General features: G+C 35.2%; 1 protein-coding gene across 2 annotated transcripts in view; it reads left to right on the top strand.

Moving 5' to 3' along the window:
- NFX1 (nuclear transcription factor, X-box binding 1) overlaps positions 1-20,055 on the top strand; it is a 53,025-nt gene extending 32,970 nt beyond the window's left edge. Inside the window, exons 14-24 of one of the 2 annotated variants that reach the window (XM_083855249.1) lie at positions 751-870; positions 1,548-1,627; positions 1,952-2,182; positions 2,471-2,544; positions 4,993-5,094; positions 6,169-6,210; positions 6,571-6,669; positions 8,468-8,534; positions 12,964-13,109; positions 14,523-14,624; positions 16,109-20,055. In XM_083855249.1, coding sequence (XP_083711375.1) covers positions 751-870; positions 1,548-1,627; positions 1,952-2,182; positions 2,471-2,544; positions 4,993-5,094; positions 6,169-6,210; positions 6,571-6,669; positions 8,468-8,534; positions 12,964-13,109; positions 14,523-14,624; positions 16,109-16,184 — 1,139 coding nt within the window. In that variant the 3' untranslated portion in view covers positions 16,185-20,055. Of the gene's footprint in view, positions 1-750; positions 871-1,547; positions 1,628-1,951; positions 2,183-2,470; positions 2,545-4,992; positions 5,095-6,168; positions 6,211-6,570; positions 6,670-8,467; positions 8,535-9,451; positions 9,557-12,963; positions 13,110-14,522; positions 14,625-16,108 lie in introns of those variants that run through there. The other variant, XM_083855250.1, reaches the window with a different exon arrangement.
- The last annotated feature ends 598 nt before the right edge of the window (positions 20,056-20,653 follow it).

Genomic DNA, 20,653 nt, shown 5'->3' with positions numbered 1-20,653 from the left:
TTATGTGCAAAAATACATAATTGTTGCTTATTCTGGGAATACATTAGTTAATGTGATCTATTTTACACTGGTGAAAAGGAGAAAGACAGGTGATGGATCTTATAAGAGTTTAAAACTTGTTTCCCAAATATGGAAGATAAAAAAACGTGCTCAGAATAAAATGGATACTGCCTGAGAAACAGAACTTCCAAAACATACAGAGTTGGGTTTGAAGTATTGGGACAGGTTCATAAGATGCCTTTGAGGATCCATGAAATAACAAATACCATAAAGAAGACTTGCTGTCTTTTGGTAATTTTCTTTGGAATCTTTATAGTACTATATTCAGGGCTTGGCAAAATGACAAAATCTAACCACTGGTCTGAAAAAGTGATGTCAGGAAATTTGGAACACAAAATTTCAGTGATGGGCCTTCTGGAAGAGAATTCAAGAGATACCTCCCGTTTTTAAAGTCAAAGGTAGAACAGTAAAGCTTTCAACTTGCCATGAGCATTTTGCTTGCTCTAGTTCAAAAAGCTGATGTGAAAGAGCCACTCTATAAGCAAAGCATAATTCCTAACCAAGTCATATAGTTTAGTTTTCTTGTAGGACCCGTGAAAGCTAATAAATTCACTAATTTCAGATATAAGTGTTTAATATTTAAAAAGTGAAGCTGGAGTAAAATATTTGCATGTTATGTGAAGATTTCTCATAGAGGAAACATACAAATAGATGTAGCCATTAAGGATATATTTGACTTTTTTTTTTCAGGTTTTGACGAGTTAACTTGTTATTGTGGTGAATCTGTGATTTACCCCCCTGTTCCCTGTGGCACTCAGCCACCAGAGTGTAAAAAAACATGCACCAGGCCACATGACTGTGATCATCCAGGTAAGTTGAGCCATTCAGTTTTGATTGGGGTTTTTTTGGGTTTTGTTATTTGTTTAGGGTTTCTTATTGCTTGGTTTTGTTGTGTGGTTGGTTTATTTTTTTTTTAATTTGGAGTACTTTTAATCAAAATGTAGAAAAGTGTACATAGCTCTATTTGAAAATACATATCCAAGGTCTACACTTAAAAGCCAACCAACTAAAAACTTTCAATGAATACTACTAGTGGTACTTTTCACTGGTAAAAGCACTGGGTTTTTTTCTTATTTGTCACAATACATGAAATGCTGTATTCCAAAGATCAAGTGTTCTATTGAAACAGTAGCATAATCTAGTGAATAGTTATTTTCTATGTTCCTTGGAATTACATTGATTGATCATGAAATAAATAGCATGGGTCAAACAGTTTCTGAGAAATTCTGCCTGACAGTATAACTCTACTCACGAGTTAGAATATTACCTGCTATTTAATTTAGAGCATATAGGGGACATTCACATAAACACTTGGCATCATAATTTTTAAAGAACACATTATTCTTTTATGACGCATCATCCTTCCCATAAATTGTGTAGTTTTTAAATGCACACTCATGTTTAATAGTCTTCACTGTCTGCCCTAATGCATTCAACTGAAGTATGCTAATAAAACTGTTACAACTTTTGTATTTCTGTGACTGCAGTGTACCATTCGTGTCATAGTGAAGAGAAATGTCCCCCCTGTACCTATCTCACTCAGAAATGGTGTATGGGCAAGCATGAAGTAAGTATGGACAATTAATGTTTTTGAATACTAAACAATTTTTTAGGTCTGTACACTTAGATTTTTGTGTCTTCTTTGAAATGGAATATGTTACTGGAGTTGGAGTTTGAAGTTATTAATTTGCAGAAGTATATAATTTATTCCATATGCATTAAAACCAACTGCTGTATTGGACTATATTATAAAACAAAACTCATTCTTTGCCCTAAGATCTTTTGACTCTTATGTGGACAGAGCCAAATGAAGGTGTGAACAATAAAAGCACTTTAAGATTTCCATTGATAATTTTTACTGTTAGGTCATCTTCTTCCTTTCCTCTTTCAGCTGCGAAGCAATATTCCTTGTCATCTCACTGACATTTCCTGTGGACTTCGCTGCAATCAAATGTTAAAATGTGGAATGCACAAATGTAAAAGAATTTGTCATAAAGGAGAATGTCTTATAGATGAAGAGTGTAAACAGCCATGTATTATTCCAAGGCTATATTGTAATCATCCATGTATGGCTCCGTGTCATCCTTCTTCACCCTGTCCAACAACACCCTGCAGTGCAAAGGTTAGATACCCCCCAAAAAATTCACTGCAGTGTCACAGGTGAATTGTAGGGTTTAATTATCAGCCAGTAACAGTTGTGATATTTGTATATTGATAGTATGCCATTTTTTCTTTAAACCTAAAATACTGATTTTTAAAAAATAAAACTATTCATCACTTCTAGTTAGGCATTATTCTACTAAAAAGAGACTTCTAAAATTAATAAATTTATATCCTTCACACCCCTCCATGGCCATAAAAAGACAAAACTTTAAAAAGGTTTTTTTTGCTCACTTGTGTGATATGGCAGGTTGATCTTCAGTGTGAATGTGGAAGAAGAAAGGAGAGTATGATTTGCTCAGAAGCATCCAATACATATCAAAGGTTGGTATGGTAGTAAATCTTTCAATTCCTTACTTGACTTACTACTTCGCAGGTTGATTAAATTCCAGACTTTACTAAATATATTTAGTTCACAAGGTTTTTATTAGTCTAACTATGGTGGTGTGTTGAAGTTTGTCTCTCCCATTTGTGGAACTCTATTTTACCCACACAGAGCAATTAGGTACAAACAAATTTGTCAAGTCCAGATTCAGGCTCCTGAATGTAGGTAATTGCAGTCCAGGTGTGACTTGCTGTCCAAGTTTCCAATCATGTGTGATGTAACTAGTCAGTGGAGATGATGGATGCTAAAGAGTGATTTGAAGTAAGTCGAAAATAGCTAAATTTAGGTAGGAGAGCTTTGGCATCTAAATTTTGGATTTTAATATGCAAACTGAGCCCTACCCAACTCTATTTATTGCAACGGTCTCCAAATCCTATATCTAAACTTATTTTTCTCTCAGAAAGAACAAGGAATGGGCATAGGAAAAGAAGAAAAGTGGGACTTTGGAACTGTTGAAACTAATGCACCAAAACAGTAATAATAATTTAAAAAAAGCTTATTCTGAGGCTATGATTTAAATGGAATAAAAAAAGTTAATCTAGAGAGTTGGTATATGATCAGTGTTGTGCTCTGTGTCCTGGTTGTTGGGCGACCAAAGTCTGAGATTCTTCCTATCTTTCAAAGACAGTTTCTTAATAATGGTTTTATTTGGAACTGGTATCTGAAGGCCCTTTTTTTATCCTAGCCCTGCTTAGGGTATGCTGCTTGGTTTCTGCTGAACATTGTCCATATTCAAGTTCTGACAGAAGATACCTTAGCTTAGGTACTTAGTATTACCTAATGAATATAAGGAGAAAAATGTGCTAATTAGAAATAATCAAGAACAGTTGTAGTCAATACTAAGTTGAATGCAAGATACATGTACAGAATTTTGGTATTTTTGGTATTTTCATCACTATGAATACAAATCAGAAGACTGGTTCAACTTCTAAATACCAGTTTAAATTGACAAATACTTGTCATTAATGATAAGTTCAGATGATAACATACAAATCTAGACTTTTGGAGGCTGTTATTTCTCTGCTGTTCTATAGCTCAGGCAGTGCAAAAACATTCATGCAAGGAAAATGGTTCTTTGAAGCCAGTGAGAGTTCTTGCATGCATAATGTGAATACATATGTATTTATCTCTCTAATCAGAGTCCAGATCAAGAGAAAGAGACCGTTCTGTTTAAAGCAAGTGTTTATATCAGTTAAAATGTGCTCATATGTGCTTACAAATTTCTCTTGACTCGTGGTAGTAATGTACCAGCCAAGTTTGATAACTCCAGCAGTTCAGGTTCCCGAAAGATTATTCTAATTTTGTGGAGACAAGTTTGCCTTTTTTTCCTACCTATCACCAAACCAAAACAACAAAAATCATAAACAAAAAAAAACCCACAACAAAGTAAAAGTCTGCAAATTAGGGGAGTATCCAAGTTTTCTTGGAAATTTTAGAGAAATGATGAAATAGCTTTGGGCTTTGTTAGTGAATGTTTGTGAAAGAATGCCCAAGGGAACAGGAAATATCTGTGCTGCTGTATCTGTATATATGGCACAAGTGATGATGTCATATGATCTAATGTCCTATTACCTAGCCTTTGGCATCAACTGATCAATATGAAGTCCATCTCAATGATTTTTTTGTTTTATGAAATATGATTAGCCTCCTTCCTGATAGGTGGTTGGTTCTTTGAATGTAATGAAAAACATAAGGAGATAAACATATAGAAACAAACATATTATTTTATCTGAATGTAACAGAAATTATAGTTCAAGAGGATACAATGTTTAATTTTTAGGAGTTTGTTTGAAAATTATGTGGGATATTTCCATTAAAAATTACTATATATTTTATTTATACAAATTTTACCAAGGAAAGGAGACTGGGAAGACTTGTTAAAGGGAATTAGGAAGAATTTTTATATGGAAGATAGTAATGATCTCAGTAGACATTTTGTCCTTTCCTTGTGGATTGTGTTAACCATATCTTCCAAGCAAATTTCTGAGTACTTTATAAATTCACTTTACATATTGTAGTTGCACAAAATTAACGAAGAATCAGGTAAAATGATAGTTAAAGCTATATGGTCAGCTGCAGTTTGTATATTTAGCAAGTGAGGAGATAGAGTATTTTATTTGCCTTGCATAATTTCAACTTGCATAGGAAGCATGTCCATTTGTTATTCCTAGTTGAGGGAGATGAGAGTAAACTCTTGATTTACATAACTAGATTAGACTCCTGAAACTTGGTGATGTACAACTAGAATTCAGTTCGGTAATCTAATGGGAAAATGATCAGTCTGTCTTACTTCTTTTGCCTAGAGGTTAAATCTGTATCCTTATATATATGAACTTTTCAGAAGTTTATATGTTGCCTCAAATGAAATCTCCCAATCTCTTTTTCAGAATAGCTGCTATATCTATAGCAACTAAGCTAACAGATCTACAGCTTGGGGATTCAGTGGAAATCAGTCGGCTTATTACAAAAAAAGAGATGAAGCAGGCCAGGTAAGGAGATAAATGTGGTAACGTATTTGAAGCCTTTGTGTGTGCCTGAAGCACACACAAAAAAAGTTCTGGATCCTAGAACTATTTGTCTCCAAAGATAATACATGCCACTGAATAAACCAGTTTGAACCAGTTTCCCCTGTAGTTTTGTTTTGTTGTTGTTATTGTTTTGGTTTTGGTTTTTGTTATATGTTTTTGTTGTGTTTTTTTAGTTTTTTTATGTAAGGAACTATTATCAAGAAAATTAGTTAACTTATTCATTCTGGGGGAAGAAGTTTGTAACTGCCGCTGAAATTCTGGGGAACTCCTGATTCTGCTCCAACATTTTAATCCCTCAAAATAAAATTATGAAATACCTTTCAAAGATGAGACAGAAAACTGAAATTCATAACTCTGCTGACCCTAGAAATTAGGGGTTGCTGAAATACTAATGTTTATGGCTCATCATAATCCTTCCACAGTGGCGCTTGCAACGCCATCTCTCTCTCTCTCTCTCTCTCTCTCTCTCGCACTTTCTCTCTCCTCGGGCACGCTTTTAGCTGTGGCTGGCAGCTTAAGCAGAGCTCTTGCACCCATGACCTATGCAATAAACTGCATGTTTCCAGAGCTGCCCTGGACTCCAGAGATCTCTCCCATCACTGTCCCTGCTGCTCCTATATCTAACGTTCCTCTTTTTCCTGGCTGATAATATTTTCTGATTCATAGGAGTGACATCTTCCATTGCTGATTTCCAGTCCTTCTTAGCATCCCCCTCAATGCTCCTACCAACTTCATTCTTCTCCCAAATGATAAAATTTATCAATATAACATCTAGTTCAGAAGCGTTTTTCCTCAGTTCCTGTATGACTTTGGTAATTGCTGCTTCTGTTCAAGACTTAGAGAAGGGATTGGATGCTCAAAGATCTTTGATTGTTGCTTGTTTATTTTTTCGCTCTATCTGTCCTAATACAATAAAATATTCTCACACACTCTTGTTACTTCTTTAGACTGTGATAATGTGACACGAACAAGCTACAGCTTGAAAAGTATGAGTAGCAGCAGTGATTCTAATTGTATTTCTTTTTCTTAATTCAGGTTGCAATGTGACGAAGAATGCTTAGCTCTTCAGAGGAACAGGTGGGAAATTAACTTGCTTTTTTTTTTTTTTTAACAAGTAGTCTAGGTTTGGAAAGTTAATGCTATGTAGAGAAGAAATCTTTATCCATATGACCTAGAGAAAAGATATATGTGGAGATGGTTCCTGTTACCAAGATCTATATTGAGTGATCAGAAATCTTGCTAGAATATTCTAGATCTAAATGAGTAGTTTCAAATGTAGAGACCATGTATTTTGCAAGCTGTTAATTTGTATTAGTAACCTGTAACTTTATTCTTCGATGACGTGTGGAAGGCTGGGGGGATTTATATTGTGGGGATTTTTGTTTGCTTATGTTTTTGTTATATTTTGGGGGTTTTTCCTCCTACCCTCAAATTTAGGCGCCTTGCTGAAGCCCTTGAAATAGATGACAATTCTGACCCTTTTAATATCCGTTCTTCTGGACCAAAGTACAGTGACCTTTTAAAAGAAGATGCAAGGTATGTGTTTTAATGGTGGCAGGTGTCATAAGTCAACAGTGTTGAGAGCAAGATGGGAAATGCCAAACAGTTCTATTTACTCTTCTAAAAATAGCTGTCCTGGCAGTACATGGCAGTTGAGGCAAAGGAGTTGTGCACTTCTCAAGTCCTGCCAAATGAGAACCTGAAATGGAAAACATGCCTGACAGGTTGCTTTTTTCTGTAATCAGACCAGATTTAGAATGGCAACATCATTTTAGACTGTTTTCACTATCAGTATTTGTACTTCTCACATCTCTGCTGCTTTTACTCAGAACCAACTTCCAGCTCAGTGTGCCTTATAGACATTTTAAAACAAAGACAAAAGTGATGGCTAAATAATGAAATATGCTCTTGTAGCCTGCTGTTCTTTCCACTAGTCTCATTTATTTTTTTGCCTTACTGCTTTTATTTTTAAAATAAAGAAATGGAATTAATAAAACATTGGATGCAGAGCAAAGCCTATGCCAGTGCGACTGCATAGAAGATTGCTAGACTGAAACATCCTAAAATGAGGCAGTGTGAAACCAAAGTGATGTCAAAAACATCACACTAATAAGTACTTAGCAATCTGGAATGACAGGGAGGGATCAGAGATTTTTTTTTAAAAGATGTTTAGATAATGTCTCATCTAAGCGGTTTTTCTCTTGTATGTGTTTGTAGGCATGACATTAGTTTTTACAAGGTCTCTGTTTTTTAGAACAGCTTAGTATGTTTTGTTCTTGCTTCAGTATTCTGATGCCACATAAATTCCATGGTTTCGTAAGGATGTTTGCTACTTGAAAATCCTTTATTTGATTTGCTGATACGTTGAGATAAGTGAAAATTTTACATAAGCAACCATTCAGAATTTAAGTTATGTCTTCTTTACTTCCAACTGATGAGCCTCCTGCAAAATAGGAGCTGAATGTTTTCATTGTGGAGCTACAGTTTCATTAGTGTTTGCACTTAAAACTGTCATCTACCAAAGATAGTTGTGCTTGCTTTGGTAGGCACTTCTTGACTGGTTAAATTCTGACATCATTCACAAAGTGGTACTGAGTTGATATGGAATAGTGCCTGGTTTTTGATGTATTATTTACTACTAACCAGCTTTGAGATATGAAATCTTTGGGTAGCCTTTTTTCCCCATGGGGATGGTGGCCTAACAAATAGCAACCTTAATTTTAAAGTTATTTTTCCTGCCTATTTAAGAACAGAGCACAAAGTTCACCCTTAAGTGACAGACTTGAAGTACTGTGATGAAGCTGGTTACAAAAAAATACTTCAAATAAATCATTAGTATTTCACATCTAGAATGCTTTCTTTGCTTGCAAGTAGCTTTATGCTGCTTCTTGCATTCTTAATAATTTGTTATGCTAGGTGAGCTGAAGACCAAAATCAGTGAGCTTTGTCTTGGAAAAGAACTCTCCTTTGTTTATCCTATACCCATTTTTGTTTCTCATCCTATATTGTAATTCAGTAAATTAATGACAAGTAATTTAAAAACATCAAAATGGCAACTTGAAAATCTACATTATTCATTTGAAAATGTGGAATTGTATTATCAGACAGTAGAACCATGTCACAGAATTTTATTCTCAGTTCCAGTCGTTTAAGAGGAAATAATTATTTTTGTTATAGTGATGACACACTAACAGTCTTTTAACGTGAATGAAGCTTCTGCTTCAGTCAGCTGTGTTCTTTAATTTTGTTCTTGTTGAAATATATTACAAAATATGAAGATATTTTATCCTTGTACACTCTCTTGCTTTTTTAACCTAGAATGCTGTTCTTGCAGGAGGGACATAAAGTTTGTCAGTGACATTGAGAAGGAAATGAGACTGCTTGTGGAAGCTGTGAATAAGGTCAGTATTCGTATACTCTGTATGGATTCTAAGAATTGGTTTCTTTTGGGGAAAATTTGATATTACTGAACGTTTTTAATACTCATGAGTTGACACTTGATCTCTTTGGGCTCAAATACAGTGCACAATTTATTGTAAAAAGAACAAAATTTTTAGGAGACCTAGTAGCTCAGGATCACTTTGGTGCCAAACCTTGCTTAGGATTCATGCAGGGCTAGGCTTTAATGCATCAATGGATTATCATCAATTTTTGGATCTCCATTAATAAAATACTGTCAAAGATGATATTTAAACATTCAGACTTTGAGAAGGAAAGCCTAGGTACTTCTGATCCCTGTAGTGGAACTTGCTCACAAATTTTTTGATACCTTCCTGTATTTGCAGTGCGTGAGGTTGTCCTCCTTCTTGTATAAGAAAACCTGGATTGAACCACAGTATTTGAGAGACTCCAGTATACTTAAACAATCATGGTACTTGTCCATCTGTCTAATGTTCTTGCACACTGTTTTCATGATTAGAATGAAAGACTAAAATGAGTCAATCTGTGTCTAGTTACCAAAGAGGCCCCAGTTGGGTCATCCAGTCCAAGCTCCCAGCTCAAGCAGGGTCATCCAGCTCAAGCATTGCATGGGATTGCATCCATACAGTTCTGTAATATCTCCAGTGAGAGAGACTCCACAACCTCTCTGGGCAGTCCATTTCAGTTCTGTCACCTGCACAGTAAAGAAGTTTTTTCTCATGTTCATGTGAAACTTTCTGTGCAGTTTCTGCCTAATGCCTCTTTTCCTGTTGGTTGGCACTATTAAGTGGCCAACTATTAAGTTGCTGGGCTCTATGCTCCTGACACTCTATCTTCAGATACTTATTGACAAAAGAAATAATAATAAATAAAATCCAATTTTTCATCTCTTCTTGAGGCACAATAGGCCAACTCTCTCAGCTTATCCTCATGAGATGGTCCACTCCCCTGTCATCTTTGTAGCCCTCTGCTGGACTTGCTCTAGGAGCTCCATTCCTCTCTTGTACTGAGGAGCCCAGTACAGGACACAGAATTCCAGGTGAGGCCTCATGAGGGCTGAATAGAGGAGCAGGATCATGATCACCTTTCATGACATCCTGGTGACACTCTGCCCTTCTTTCTGTCCTTTCATAATTGGCCAGATGTAATTGCAGATGGGCCTTGGCCTTCATTGTCTCATTTCTACTTACTCTTACAACTTATTTGTGCTCATTCCAAATGGCCTGACACTGCTTGAGTCTCCTGTGTCTCACTGCTTGAGTATTAACTTTACAAGTTAATACTAGTTTATTTGTCTCTTTCCTCCTGTGCTCAATATCTTGTTTATTGGGCTGCAGATTATGCCAATTATACTCAGGTCCCTCCAACCTCAGACACTTGGAAGAAGATGCATAGAATAGTTAGTTATTTGTTATCTGTATTATTTTACCTAAGAATAATTTGCCTAGTGTTGTGTTGCCTGTGGTTATCCTATTTTACGTATTCCTTTATAAATTACCTTTATAATGCACACATACGTACACAAGTGTGTTCACATATATCTTTTTATATATAATTGCATGTACCAAATAGATACTTATATTATTATCAAACCAAGATAAGTAATTATATTAAAAAAGGGGCAGCTGGAGGTCTTGAATTTGCAGTTAGTGACATCAAATATGCCAGAACAAGAGTACCAGAGAGCTCAAGAGCATCTCCAGTGCAAACCAGCTATTTTAGTTTTCAGCGTGCAAACCAAATCCTACAAAGCAGACAAATAGTGTCTGTTAAAGAGCATCTACATTGCAGAAGAGAAGGAAAATATGAAAGCAAACCACATCTTAGCCTTTTCCCTGTCTGATCTAAGGGGAGAATGACCCAGTGTACCCAGCTTTTATCATGATCAGGATGAACCATTTAGGGCCACATAACATTTGAGTATCTCAAGGATCAGTTCTGTACCACCCTACCCATCAGGCTGTAGGGAATTGCTATACCATAAAGGTATGAGAAGTTCCCAGAAAGCTCCCAGAAATCAAACTGTATTTCAAAGGGGAGGAGATTTCCCAGGGATTGAGGTGAGGCTGACCAGCCTGTAGCTCCATGTGTCCTCCCAGCCTGTCTTGAAGCTAAAGTGACAGCATGTGTGAAGGCCAGGCTCTAACTCTATTTTCCTTCAAAATTGTGGCATATGGAGTGTAAAAGGGAATATTTCCCATGCACTGTAAAGTTAACTTGCCCTTGTACTCAGTTCTTCTTGCATAACTTTTCTTTTTATTTCTCTGAAAGACTCGGAGACTTTCTTTTCTCTCTTATGAGAGTCATGTTTCATCTTGCAACCTACAGGTTTATGTAGCTAAAGATTGAATTAATATGTGTGACAGAGCATTACGCAAGGAGACTAGTTTTAGTTGTTCTTCTGCCATGATCCTCAAGCCCTCTTTATGGTTGTCTGTTTGGTTGTTTGTTTATTATAATTCCTAAATTTCTCTGACTAAATATGTGGCTTGTTTTCTTTGTTTCTAGATGTAGAACATTCATGTGGCTCTGCCACAGTACTATGTCTTTGAAACTGATTACTGTTACTTAGGCTTACACATTTTGCTTCTGCTTTTTTTTCTTTTTGCCTTTTTTTTTTTTCATTTTACCTTAGGAGATGCCTACTTCAGCTTAACTGAATAAATGAGTAATAAAAAGGATTTTGATACTCAGAAGTTTTAGCATTAATATGATTCAGCTCTGTCTATTATATATGACTTTGCTTGCCTCATAAACATCTCTTGCCCTAGACTCACCAATGTGTACTCTATCTAGCATAGCAGAGTTTTCATGGTTGATACGAGAAGGAGAAAAGACAGAGGACATGTATATCCAGCTCTGTCTTCATAGGGACAAGAATTCTGATGTTTTTCAGAGCATGGAACCATCACCACTTTTTTAAAGCAAGCATACTAGTCATAAATAGGTACAGAATCTATAGAGTTCTGCAAACTCTTGTATCTATGCTGGAAGTGTTGTAATAGCTGGGAAGTTCATTACTGTTAATTGCAAAGTAAAGATAATATTCTGTCAGCATGTGTTTACCCTGAAGATTTATGGTTGACCACAGTTTCTGGTCCAGTTACTGTTTGTAACTTAGCAATTTCATAATCTAAGAGACAGATATTAACCCTCTATTTTCAGGATAGCTGCATTATACTCATGGTTACTTGTTCTACTTCATGTGGTGGTTTTTACATTAATTTTGGTGGCTGACCTTTTGTAAATCCATGCTGATTATTTCCAGGAACTTTTCTCCTCCATGTAGCTAAAAACAGATTTGAGTTTTAGCTAATCAGCCAATAGTTCTTAGGTTCTTTCTTGTTTGTTTGTTTGTATATACTTGCAACAATTACCTTTCTCTAGTCGTTGGGTTCCTACCCCATTCTTACAATCTTTCAGAGGTGATGGAGAAGTGGGATATCATCCTGGTCTCTCAGTGACCCTAAATGTCTGCAGTCCTAGGAGCTTACATAGGTTGGGATTTCTCTAGAAGTCTCTGACTCAAACTTATTCTACTACAAATAGTTTGTGTTCCCCTTGAATCCTTTCTGTTGACACAGAGACCTAGAAGACTTCATTGAATGAAGGCAATGAGGGCAAATGAAGATAATGAAGGCAAAAGCTGAAGCAGTATCCTGTATCTGTGAAAGCAGACTGAAGCACTGAGCGACTCATGCATTTGTTGTTACAAATTGATCCAACCCATTACAGACATGAGCTCATAGCGCCCTGCTTTTTTGTTTGTTCTTTTACTGTTGATGTAATAATCAGTGTTCAATCAAACGTTATCAGTCTTTGTTAACTGATTAAAACTAGAACTTTGAGGTTTTATTTAATAAAGAATCTACTGATGCCATTACATAAGGAACTTGCAGATAAATAGCTACTTTAGAGGGAAATGATTGATGAATTTGACATCTTTGTAGCTATGTGCAATATGTGCATTGTGAAGCCAATCTGCAAAATAAAATTGGATCTGTTGTGAACTTGGCAGAAAATTTTGAAACATACAAATTCTGATAAAAATAATTTTGTATTGTTTCTTGAGATCTAAGTAGAATATGTGTAATCAGGATTTGTATTTCAAACTTTAAAGATACCCCTGTGTGGGTATATATATACTTTGAGGTGATGGAAACAACAGAGAATACATAAATTGAATTTTGTGGAATTAAATTAATATTTTCAGGTGGATTTTCTGTCAATACTGAGGTCTTGGCAATTTGTGGTATTGATTTTGTCATAGCAGCAAAATTTTAGATGTAGAAACACTTTTTTTCATTGTACTCTTCCCTCTGGGTCTCCTGAAGGAAAACTTCACCTTTTTTTTTTTTTTTTTTTTTTTTTTTTTTTTTTTTTTTTCTTAAACTCTTCTGTTGAATTCAGGGCAAGCATACAAAGAAGAGTCATTGTTACCCACCCATGAACAGAGATCACCGCAGAATCATCCATGAATTAGCTCAGGTTTATGGCATTGAAAGTGTGAGCTATGACAACGAACCAAAGCGCAATGTTGTTATCACTGCAGTGAAGTATGTAATTCATTCTTATTCTCAAATCTTTACAGTATAGTTTAAATAATGGAGTTGGGTTTAAATAATTGGATGGGTTTTGATCACTTAGCAAAAGGAGTTTATTTACAATGCAATCTGCAAAATGCACTAATTTCCAGTAGAAAAGTTTTAAAATCAGTTTTTGAATTGCTAGTTTCATGGGCACATTTACTCAAGTAAATCTTCAGAGAAGAAAACACCATTAGAAATAAAAAGCTAAGAAAATATTTTGCAAGATTGTTTTCCGTTCATCTTAGTAACTTTTTGTCATTGGCTAGAATTGATAGAGGTATCAAAAATAATGTATGTAATAAAATTTTGTGAAAACTAATTTCTGGGTTGCGAAATCATACTGAAATTTACACCATCTTTGAAAAAGTCTGGTTATTGTAACATATTTCTCCATCTATATGAACCAGAGTGTCACATCTATCTATCTATCTGTCATCTATCTGTCATCTATCTCTCCTTCCTCTTTCTCCAGCTATTGCAGCCTTTGGGCACAAACTGGCAACTGAAGTTGCGTGTGATTCACACCCTAAAATACATAGTATCCATACTAAAGTACATTGTCCTCCTGTGCTGGAGAACGTACTGCCCTGTAAATATAGCCACGGGGTGACCCTTACACTGCAGGTGGGACAGGCACAAGTGTGATGCTTCATTGTGTAGTGGCAATCACATAATGCATTCTGGTTAGTGTGGAGGACAGAAGAAGCTGATTTTTTAATTTCCCCACTCTAATACATAATAGGTTTTTTTCTGATCTGATTCACGTGGAACTGCTTACAAGGAAGAGGCAGTGTTGTTTGAGAGAGTGCCTCTTAGCAGAGTGCTGTGATCAATGAGTTCAACATGATTTACTGCCAGCATTTGAGAAGGTGCTTCCAAAATTTTAGATAATATATTGTAAAGATTCAGTGAACTGTATTCTTGCGGTGCTGAGTTAAGCTATTAAGTTGTTCTTTCTGATTTATATTGGTTTTCTTTAAAAGAACAGATATGTTGCCCTAGAGTATAATATTCCAGTTTTGCTATTTTAACAGTTGATCATTTAGTGCACTTCATAGTAGAAAGGACTTGTGGACCTCACATGCAGAAAAGGAGTGCAGGTGCCAATGCTCAAATCTAGTTTGCTGCTTCTCTGTCATTTATAGACAGCACTGAAGAGACATGTAGAATATAATGGATAGATTCTTGGTAATGAAAATGTATGTTTTGTAGTTGTGTTGTGTCTCCATGATTGGAAAATTAAATATTTGAATAGATGATTTAAGAATACAAGTGTGAACTCTTATACTAAAACTGCTACTTACAAATATTACTCATTCCCAGCTTCTTAGTGAGTATGATTTCCTATTGAACTAAATAATCTTTCTTTTATTTCTTTAGAGGGAAATCTGTTTGTCCAAGCAATACGTTAACTTCTGTACTAGATAAAGAAATGCACAGCAGGCCTGCACCTCCTCTTCCGCATTACAAACAAACAGATAAGTAAGGAATTTGGATTTAAAACCATATTCTTCGATTTTGTGCTGAGTTCTCCAAGGAACATATTCCTGAGCTTCAACTTCATATGCCCTGTTTCTTGTTTTTTCCCAACCCACACACAGCTTTGGAGCTTGCAGCATGCACTAAGATGTTCTTTCCACAGATGTAAGCCTGAAATGAAGTGATAAGAAAATGTAGGATTGACTGTGTGGTATAGGGGTAGTAGTATAACAAATATTAGGGAGGTTTAAAATTATTTTTAGTAAATATTAGATAGATGGGAAGAGAGGGCTGTTTTAGAGGTTTGGGGATTCTATTTGTTTTACCTTTAACCAAGAGTAATATTTTACTGGCATAAAATGATTTATTTGGACAGGTACTAAATGTATTTTTCTTGTGTAGGTATGACTACACAGTTGATTAAAGGTGAACTACAGTTTTGTCAGATAGTGAGAATTTCTGAAGATGGGATATATAAGACATCTTGATGAATGGTCTTAAAAGGACAGTCTACGTTTTATGACCTGCCACCTTCAGATACTTAAAGTTATCCCATAGTTATGATTTTTTAGAAATGGTTGGCTTATTATTATTTGTTTGGTTTTACCTTTCAGAAGTGTTTTCCTCTGAAATTTTTCCCAGATGAGCATCTGAAATCATGTTCAAGTACCTTTTGCAGAAAGGAACTGCTTAATGTTGCAGTAATTACTGTTGGTAGATGCTGCTGGAATACAAAGTAGACTGTTCCGAGAAAATTTAAATTGTGTCAGAGATCAGCATCCAGAGCAAAACACATTTCTAAAAGGATTGCTTAAGGTGTAACTCAGTGTCAGTTTTTAACAGGTTGTTACCCTTCATTTCCACTTCTGTGGGATTGCTGTCTTCAGTGATCTTAATTAATGCTAAGGAGTTACGTAGCAAAATTAAATAAAGGGGTTTAGCCATTTATTTTTCATTACTAGGAGTAAAGTTTCTTTAGAGATTCTTAATTCTACAAAATATTTTGGAAGATCTCATGGTGTCTTATTGAAAAAATTATTTACAGTGTTTGGATTTGCTATGACCATATATTTTTTATTAGTCTTGATTTTGAAAGCAAGTGGATTTGATCATCAACTCACTTTAACAGTATTTCTTTTGCTGTTTCTTTTAAAAAGGCATTTTGAACATTTAATCTTCAGTACAGTATCATTTTTGTAATAAATAATACTGGTAAATTACATTTTCTGGTAAAACCCCAAAAGGAATTTTATCAATTCAGGTACATGTTGATGTACATTAATTTAATCAAGCATATGTTTTTCGTCAAAGTTAACAAAGGCTTTCTGGAGCTTTAAGGTACTTTGAATAAAACTTAATTTAGAAGTGCATGCTATTGACCGATTCAGTATGTATGTGCACACTGAGACATTGCGGGAGTTTGTGATTCAGTTTACTTTGTATCTTGTTTTTCATGCATGTAATATCTAATATTCTTCTAATTTCAGGAGTAGTGGAAACAGTGCTTTATCCAAACCGTTTAAGGAGGAGCCAGTAATTGACTACTTTGATGTCCAGGACTGAAGCAATTGATGTAGAAACATTCAGATGAATCAGAATCACATAGATTGTGATACAGAAGCTTAGAGGTGAAAATACTAAGTTATCGTGTGAGGTGCTTTTTGATTATCTGTCAAATGATCAGTTGTTCAACATATTCATAATTTAACATCTGAAGTTAGATTGATATGCTAGTTTGAAAAGTTAAGCATTTCAACATTTTATGTAACGGCATAATACCTAATAGTAGTATGGCTTTTTTAATCTGGGTTTGGTGCAATTTTGTATCTAATGTGCTGTCAGAATAATGTAGATTTCATTCATGACTTTGAAGCAAGAGAACTGGTGGTAAGCAAATATATTTTTGGAATATTAAGAACAACAATAAATCTCAGATATTTATTTTGACATATCTCACACAAGATGGACTAGAAATAATCTGTGATAAAAACACTGGTTGGGGTATTCTTAAAGTATTTTCATGTTTTATTAATTCACTTCTGTGTTATTGTGGTAAATTTGAGAATCTGAGTTACTCTTCTACATGGAAAGAAATATAAAATTTAAGTATAAATATATACATAAATGCCTATTAAGAGCACAGACTTGCTTTGGAATCTGAAGAACCAGTATTTGGGAAGGGGGGGAATTAAGACTTACTCTAATTTATCTCAAACTTGATGTGTTTAACAAGAAAAACAAGCAAAAACAAAGGAAAAAAACCCAAACCAAACAAAGACAAAACCAACGCCACAACATGAGATTACTAATACTACTTTTTTATTGAAGACCTTTAAAAAAACAGACTTTATATATTATTTTGGTGTTGTATGCGTGGTACTATTACGGTTTATATTTTTTCTGTACTGTGGAAGCTTAAGATGGAAGTGTGAGGTTTGGTTTAAGTATGTTATGAATTTGGAATAATACTTGTAAAATTTATAAGGCCATCTGCTTAAACTATTTGGCAATGGAAGACCTTTGTTTTATGGGAAATGCTGTTAACAAAATGGGATAACACTGAAAGACACTGGAGTGGTCTCATGATGCTGAATTGTTTCCAGATCTTGATTTAAGATAGGTGAGTAGCTCTCTGGGAGAGGAGATTGTAGGTCTGATCAGAACACATGGTACAGCTCTGAATTTGAGTAATAGCTGTTCTCCTGAGGAGAAAGTTTTTTGTATTAATAGCTTTAGGAACACTGACACTGATGCACTCTGTTTCTTGTTCCTTATGGCTACCACGTGTAATACTAGAGGTGAGTCCCCAGTACAGCATCAGAGGCTGATGCTAAAAAGGGACTCACCGTGTTGTAGTGTGAGATTTGTTGCCAAAAAATGGAAGGCATTTACTCATGCTTAGATTCACTTAGAAATATCATATTACCCTGAGCCTTAACTATGAAGCATTCCATGGCTACATCTCAATTGAACAGCTCATGAAACATGGAAGAACAAGTAGAAAACTCAAAAACCATATCTGTCCCCCAAAATGTTTTGAAAACTAAAATACATGCTATTATTGTATATTTTTGTAGGAGTTGATTATTTCACATTTTCAAAAATGCAGTCTTTAATGTTATTAAACATTTGAGGTGTTTCAGGTAAAACCAGGTACCTTCAAGAATGTTCAGGCTGTTAATTTGTATGGAGTGATTTAAATTTGTTTTACTATTTTGTCTCATACTTTGTGAACAGAAATTAAAAATAAATCAATATCTCTTACATTGCCCTTAATTTCTTAAGCAAATTATGGTTTGGATTCGACAAGGCATACTGCTAAATTCAGCTTAAGAAATAAGTTACTTCCAGGAATATATTTCTTCACTCCCTTTCTTGCAGGGACTGTATCTGTACCAGTGCTTGAAGACAAATGCTGACTCAATGTGGCCAAACAAAGGCTATTCCTGGTTTTGAAGCTCAGAGCTGTGTTAATATAGCACTGACTTAAAGCTAGTAAGACCTCTAGGAAGAATATACATTCTGTATACATATTCATGCTTCAAAGGTAGGTTCTGGACAGGAGCTGGCACACATGTCCAGATAACTGAGTCAGATGTATACTGGAGCACACACAGTTGGTTGACCTAACGGTACAGAAAACCAAAGTGGTTTAGTTGATAATAAATAGAATAAAGCTGAAGTCTACTTAACCATTCACAGTTTCACATTAATATTGCCAAAACCATCACAATTGTGCCTCTGATTTGAAATTTAAAACCTGAAAGGTTTTCCTAGCATTATTTTCAGCTCTGTTTAGTGGAATTTTTATCAGATTGTGGCATTAGCATAAAAATGAGAGCTTTGGTGAGACACACTTCAGCAGTCAAGTTGCCACTGCTTGTAATAAGAAAATGGAGGTGATCTCAGTTTCTCAAGCTAAGATTAATTATTATTACCAAACCGGTTCTTACTGAGAAGTCGTACTTCTTATCACTTGCCTCTTAACTGTATGAATGTTAAAACATTTTATAGGTCTGTATGTTACACATCTCTAAATCATGGCTATTGGAGCCGTACCTGTAGTGAGGAAGCAATTCACAAGTACCAAATCTTTTTTTTTTTAATTCATTTTAGTAACTTGGTTAAAAACATGATACCATATGTTTACCCATGAAAGTGATTTTTCCCCAGAGCTCAGCTATATTGCCTTAAGAAGGAATTCAGCAAAGGCTAACAGTGGTGCTGTTTTCTCTGTTTTGTTTTGCTTTTGCTGCAATGTATGTGATAACTTAGCTTCATATTGCACGTGTGCCTTGTGGAAATACTTTTCAAATAGCTATTTTTTAAATCTGAGCTGGTGTTTACATCTTTTATCTAACAGAAAAGTAAGTAGATAAAAGAAATCTTTGCATCAGTGAAGTCAGTGGCAAAAATCATGGTGACATCACTGTAACTTATGACTTCAGCTTCAGTATGCTAGCAATTTTCCACAGCCCTAAGAATAATATTGTTTCCTGTAAATATATTTGAAGAAAGTACTTTCCAGTAAGCATCTTTTGAAATAAGTCATGTGATACCAGTTGGAATTCATGCAACTTCATGAAGTGCTTTTAAAATTGTGTTTAAAATAGGCAGATTGTTTGGCATTTGGGCTGTGCTGTTGCCTGTCTGTATAGTTTAACATATTTAAAGTGCTCTGAATATTCAGTATTTGGATTTAAACTAAAATTGTTTAAGATACATAAATAGACTTTAGCAAGATCACTTTCTGTGGCAGTTTTTACAGCATCTGCCTCAAAATGAGCAAAGTAACATTTTTCTACAACACTTGTTATTTGTTGAAAGATTTATATTTAACTTGATTTTGTCAAGTTACTGATGTAAAATTACTTTCTTTATAAACCAAAATTAAATCTAAATTTAAAGTTCAGCGCTTTGGAATTGTTTGCAAACTTCATCTTGGTATTCAGGAGTTGGAAGACAGAGACGTCACAGAGAAACAAGAGCAAAGATTTAAATGGACATTTGGAAAGTTCCTCTTCCTCAAATTTTAAAATAAAGCATATGAATTCCTGGATTTGAAGTGATTTTTATGTGAATGCTGTGTGGAGAATGAAACAAGTAGAGGGCTCCTCAGAAAATGGAGAATATGCTGCCGCTGCCTTCTTGGAATTCAGAACTACAGGAGAGATGATTGTGAATAGAAATGTACATTTTGGTTATATGAAAAACCCTTTATTATGTCTGCCTAAATGCTACTTGGCAATAAAATATATTATTTTAACTTATGGTCCCTTCATTTTTGTTTGTTCACCGTTAAGTTGTAATGGTGACTGTAAGGCAGGTGGGGGGAGGAGAAGTGAGGACTAATGTAACCTTAAAGTCGTGTATCTAATACAACAAATTCAGGATGATATATGGGGGTGGAGGGATGATGTAAACACTTTGCTATCACAGTTTAGTAAGTGACAGGAAGATTCAAAAAGCAAACAGTCTGAAAATCAGAAGTTTGAAGTAATTTGAACTGACTCCTGCCAAAACTTTTTTTCAGCAAAATACCAGGTCAGGCATTTTCAGCAAAAGCCTGGCCTGATACTTCAGGTGAAGTGCAAGATTGTCAAGTTTTCCTTATGTCCTCGCTGAAGACAAAAGGTGATGGGTAGTATTAAAGTCCTTTATTGCATGGCAAAATCAGCCTCGTGAAGGTGGAGGTTGTTACAGTTTGTGCCAGCAAAGTCCCCATGTCCCAAGCAGAAGTGGTAGGATCTTAACAGCAGCAGCAAAGGCAGCAGCAACAGCACCCGTATTCTGTGTCCCCTCAGCATGAGCGTCCTGGCATTCTAAGTGCATTTTATTTTGTTTTTAACCAATCAGGCTTAAACACAAATTTTCTTACAATAGTGTTGGACCTATCCTAAGATAAAATTAATGTATGTTAATCTTTGTAAATTCTTTCACAAATTCTACACATGTATCTCTATCTGCTCTATCTAGGAATTTTCAGCAAGGCTACATTATTTTTGTTATGACTAGAATTTAACTAATTTTGC

Source organism: Zosterops lateralis, assembly GCF_965231275.1.
Source record: "Zosterops lateralis genome assembly, chromosome: 1".
Taxonomy (NCBI): domain Eukaryota; kingdom Metazoa; phylum Chordata; class Aves; order Passeriformes; family Zosteropidae; genus Zosterops; species Zosterops lateralis.
This window is presented reverse-complemented; position numbering and strand designations above follow the sequence as displayed.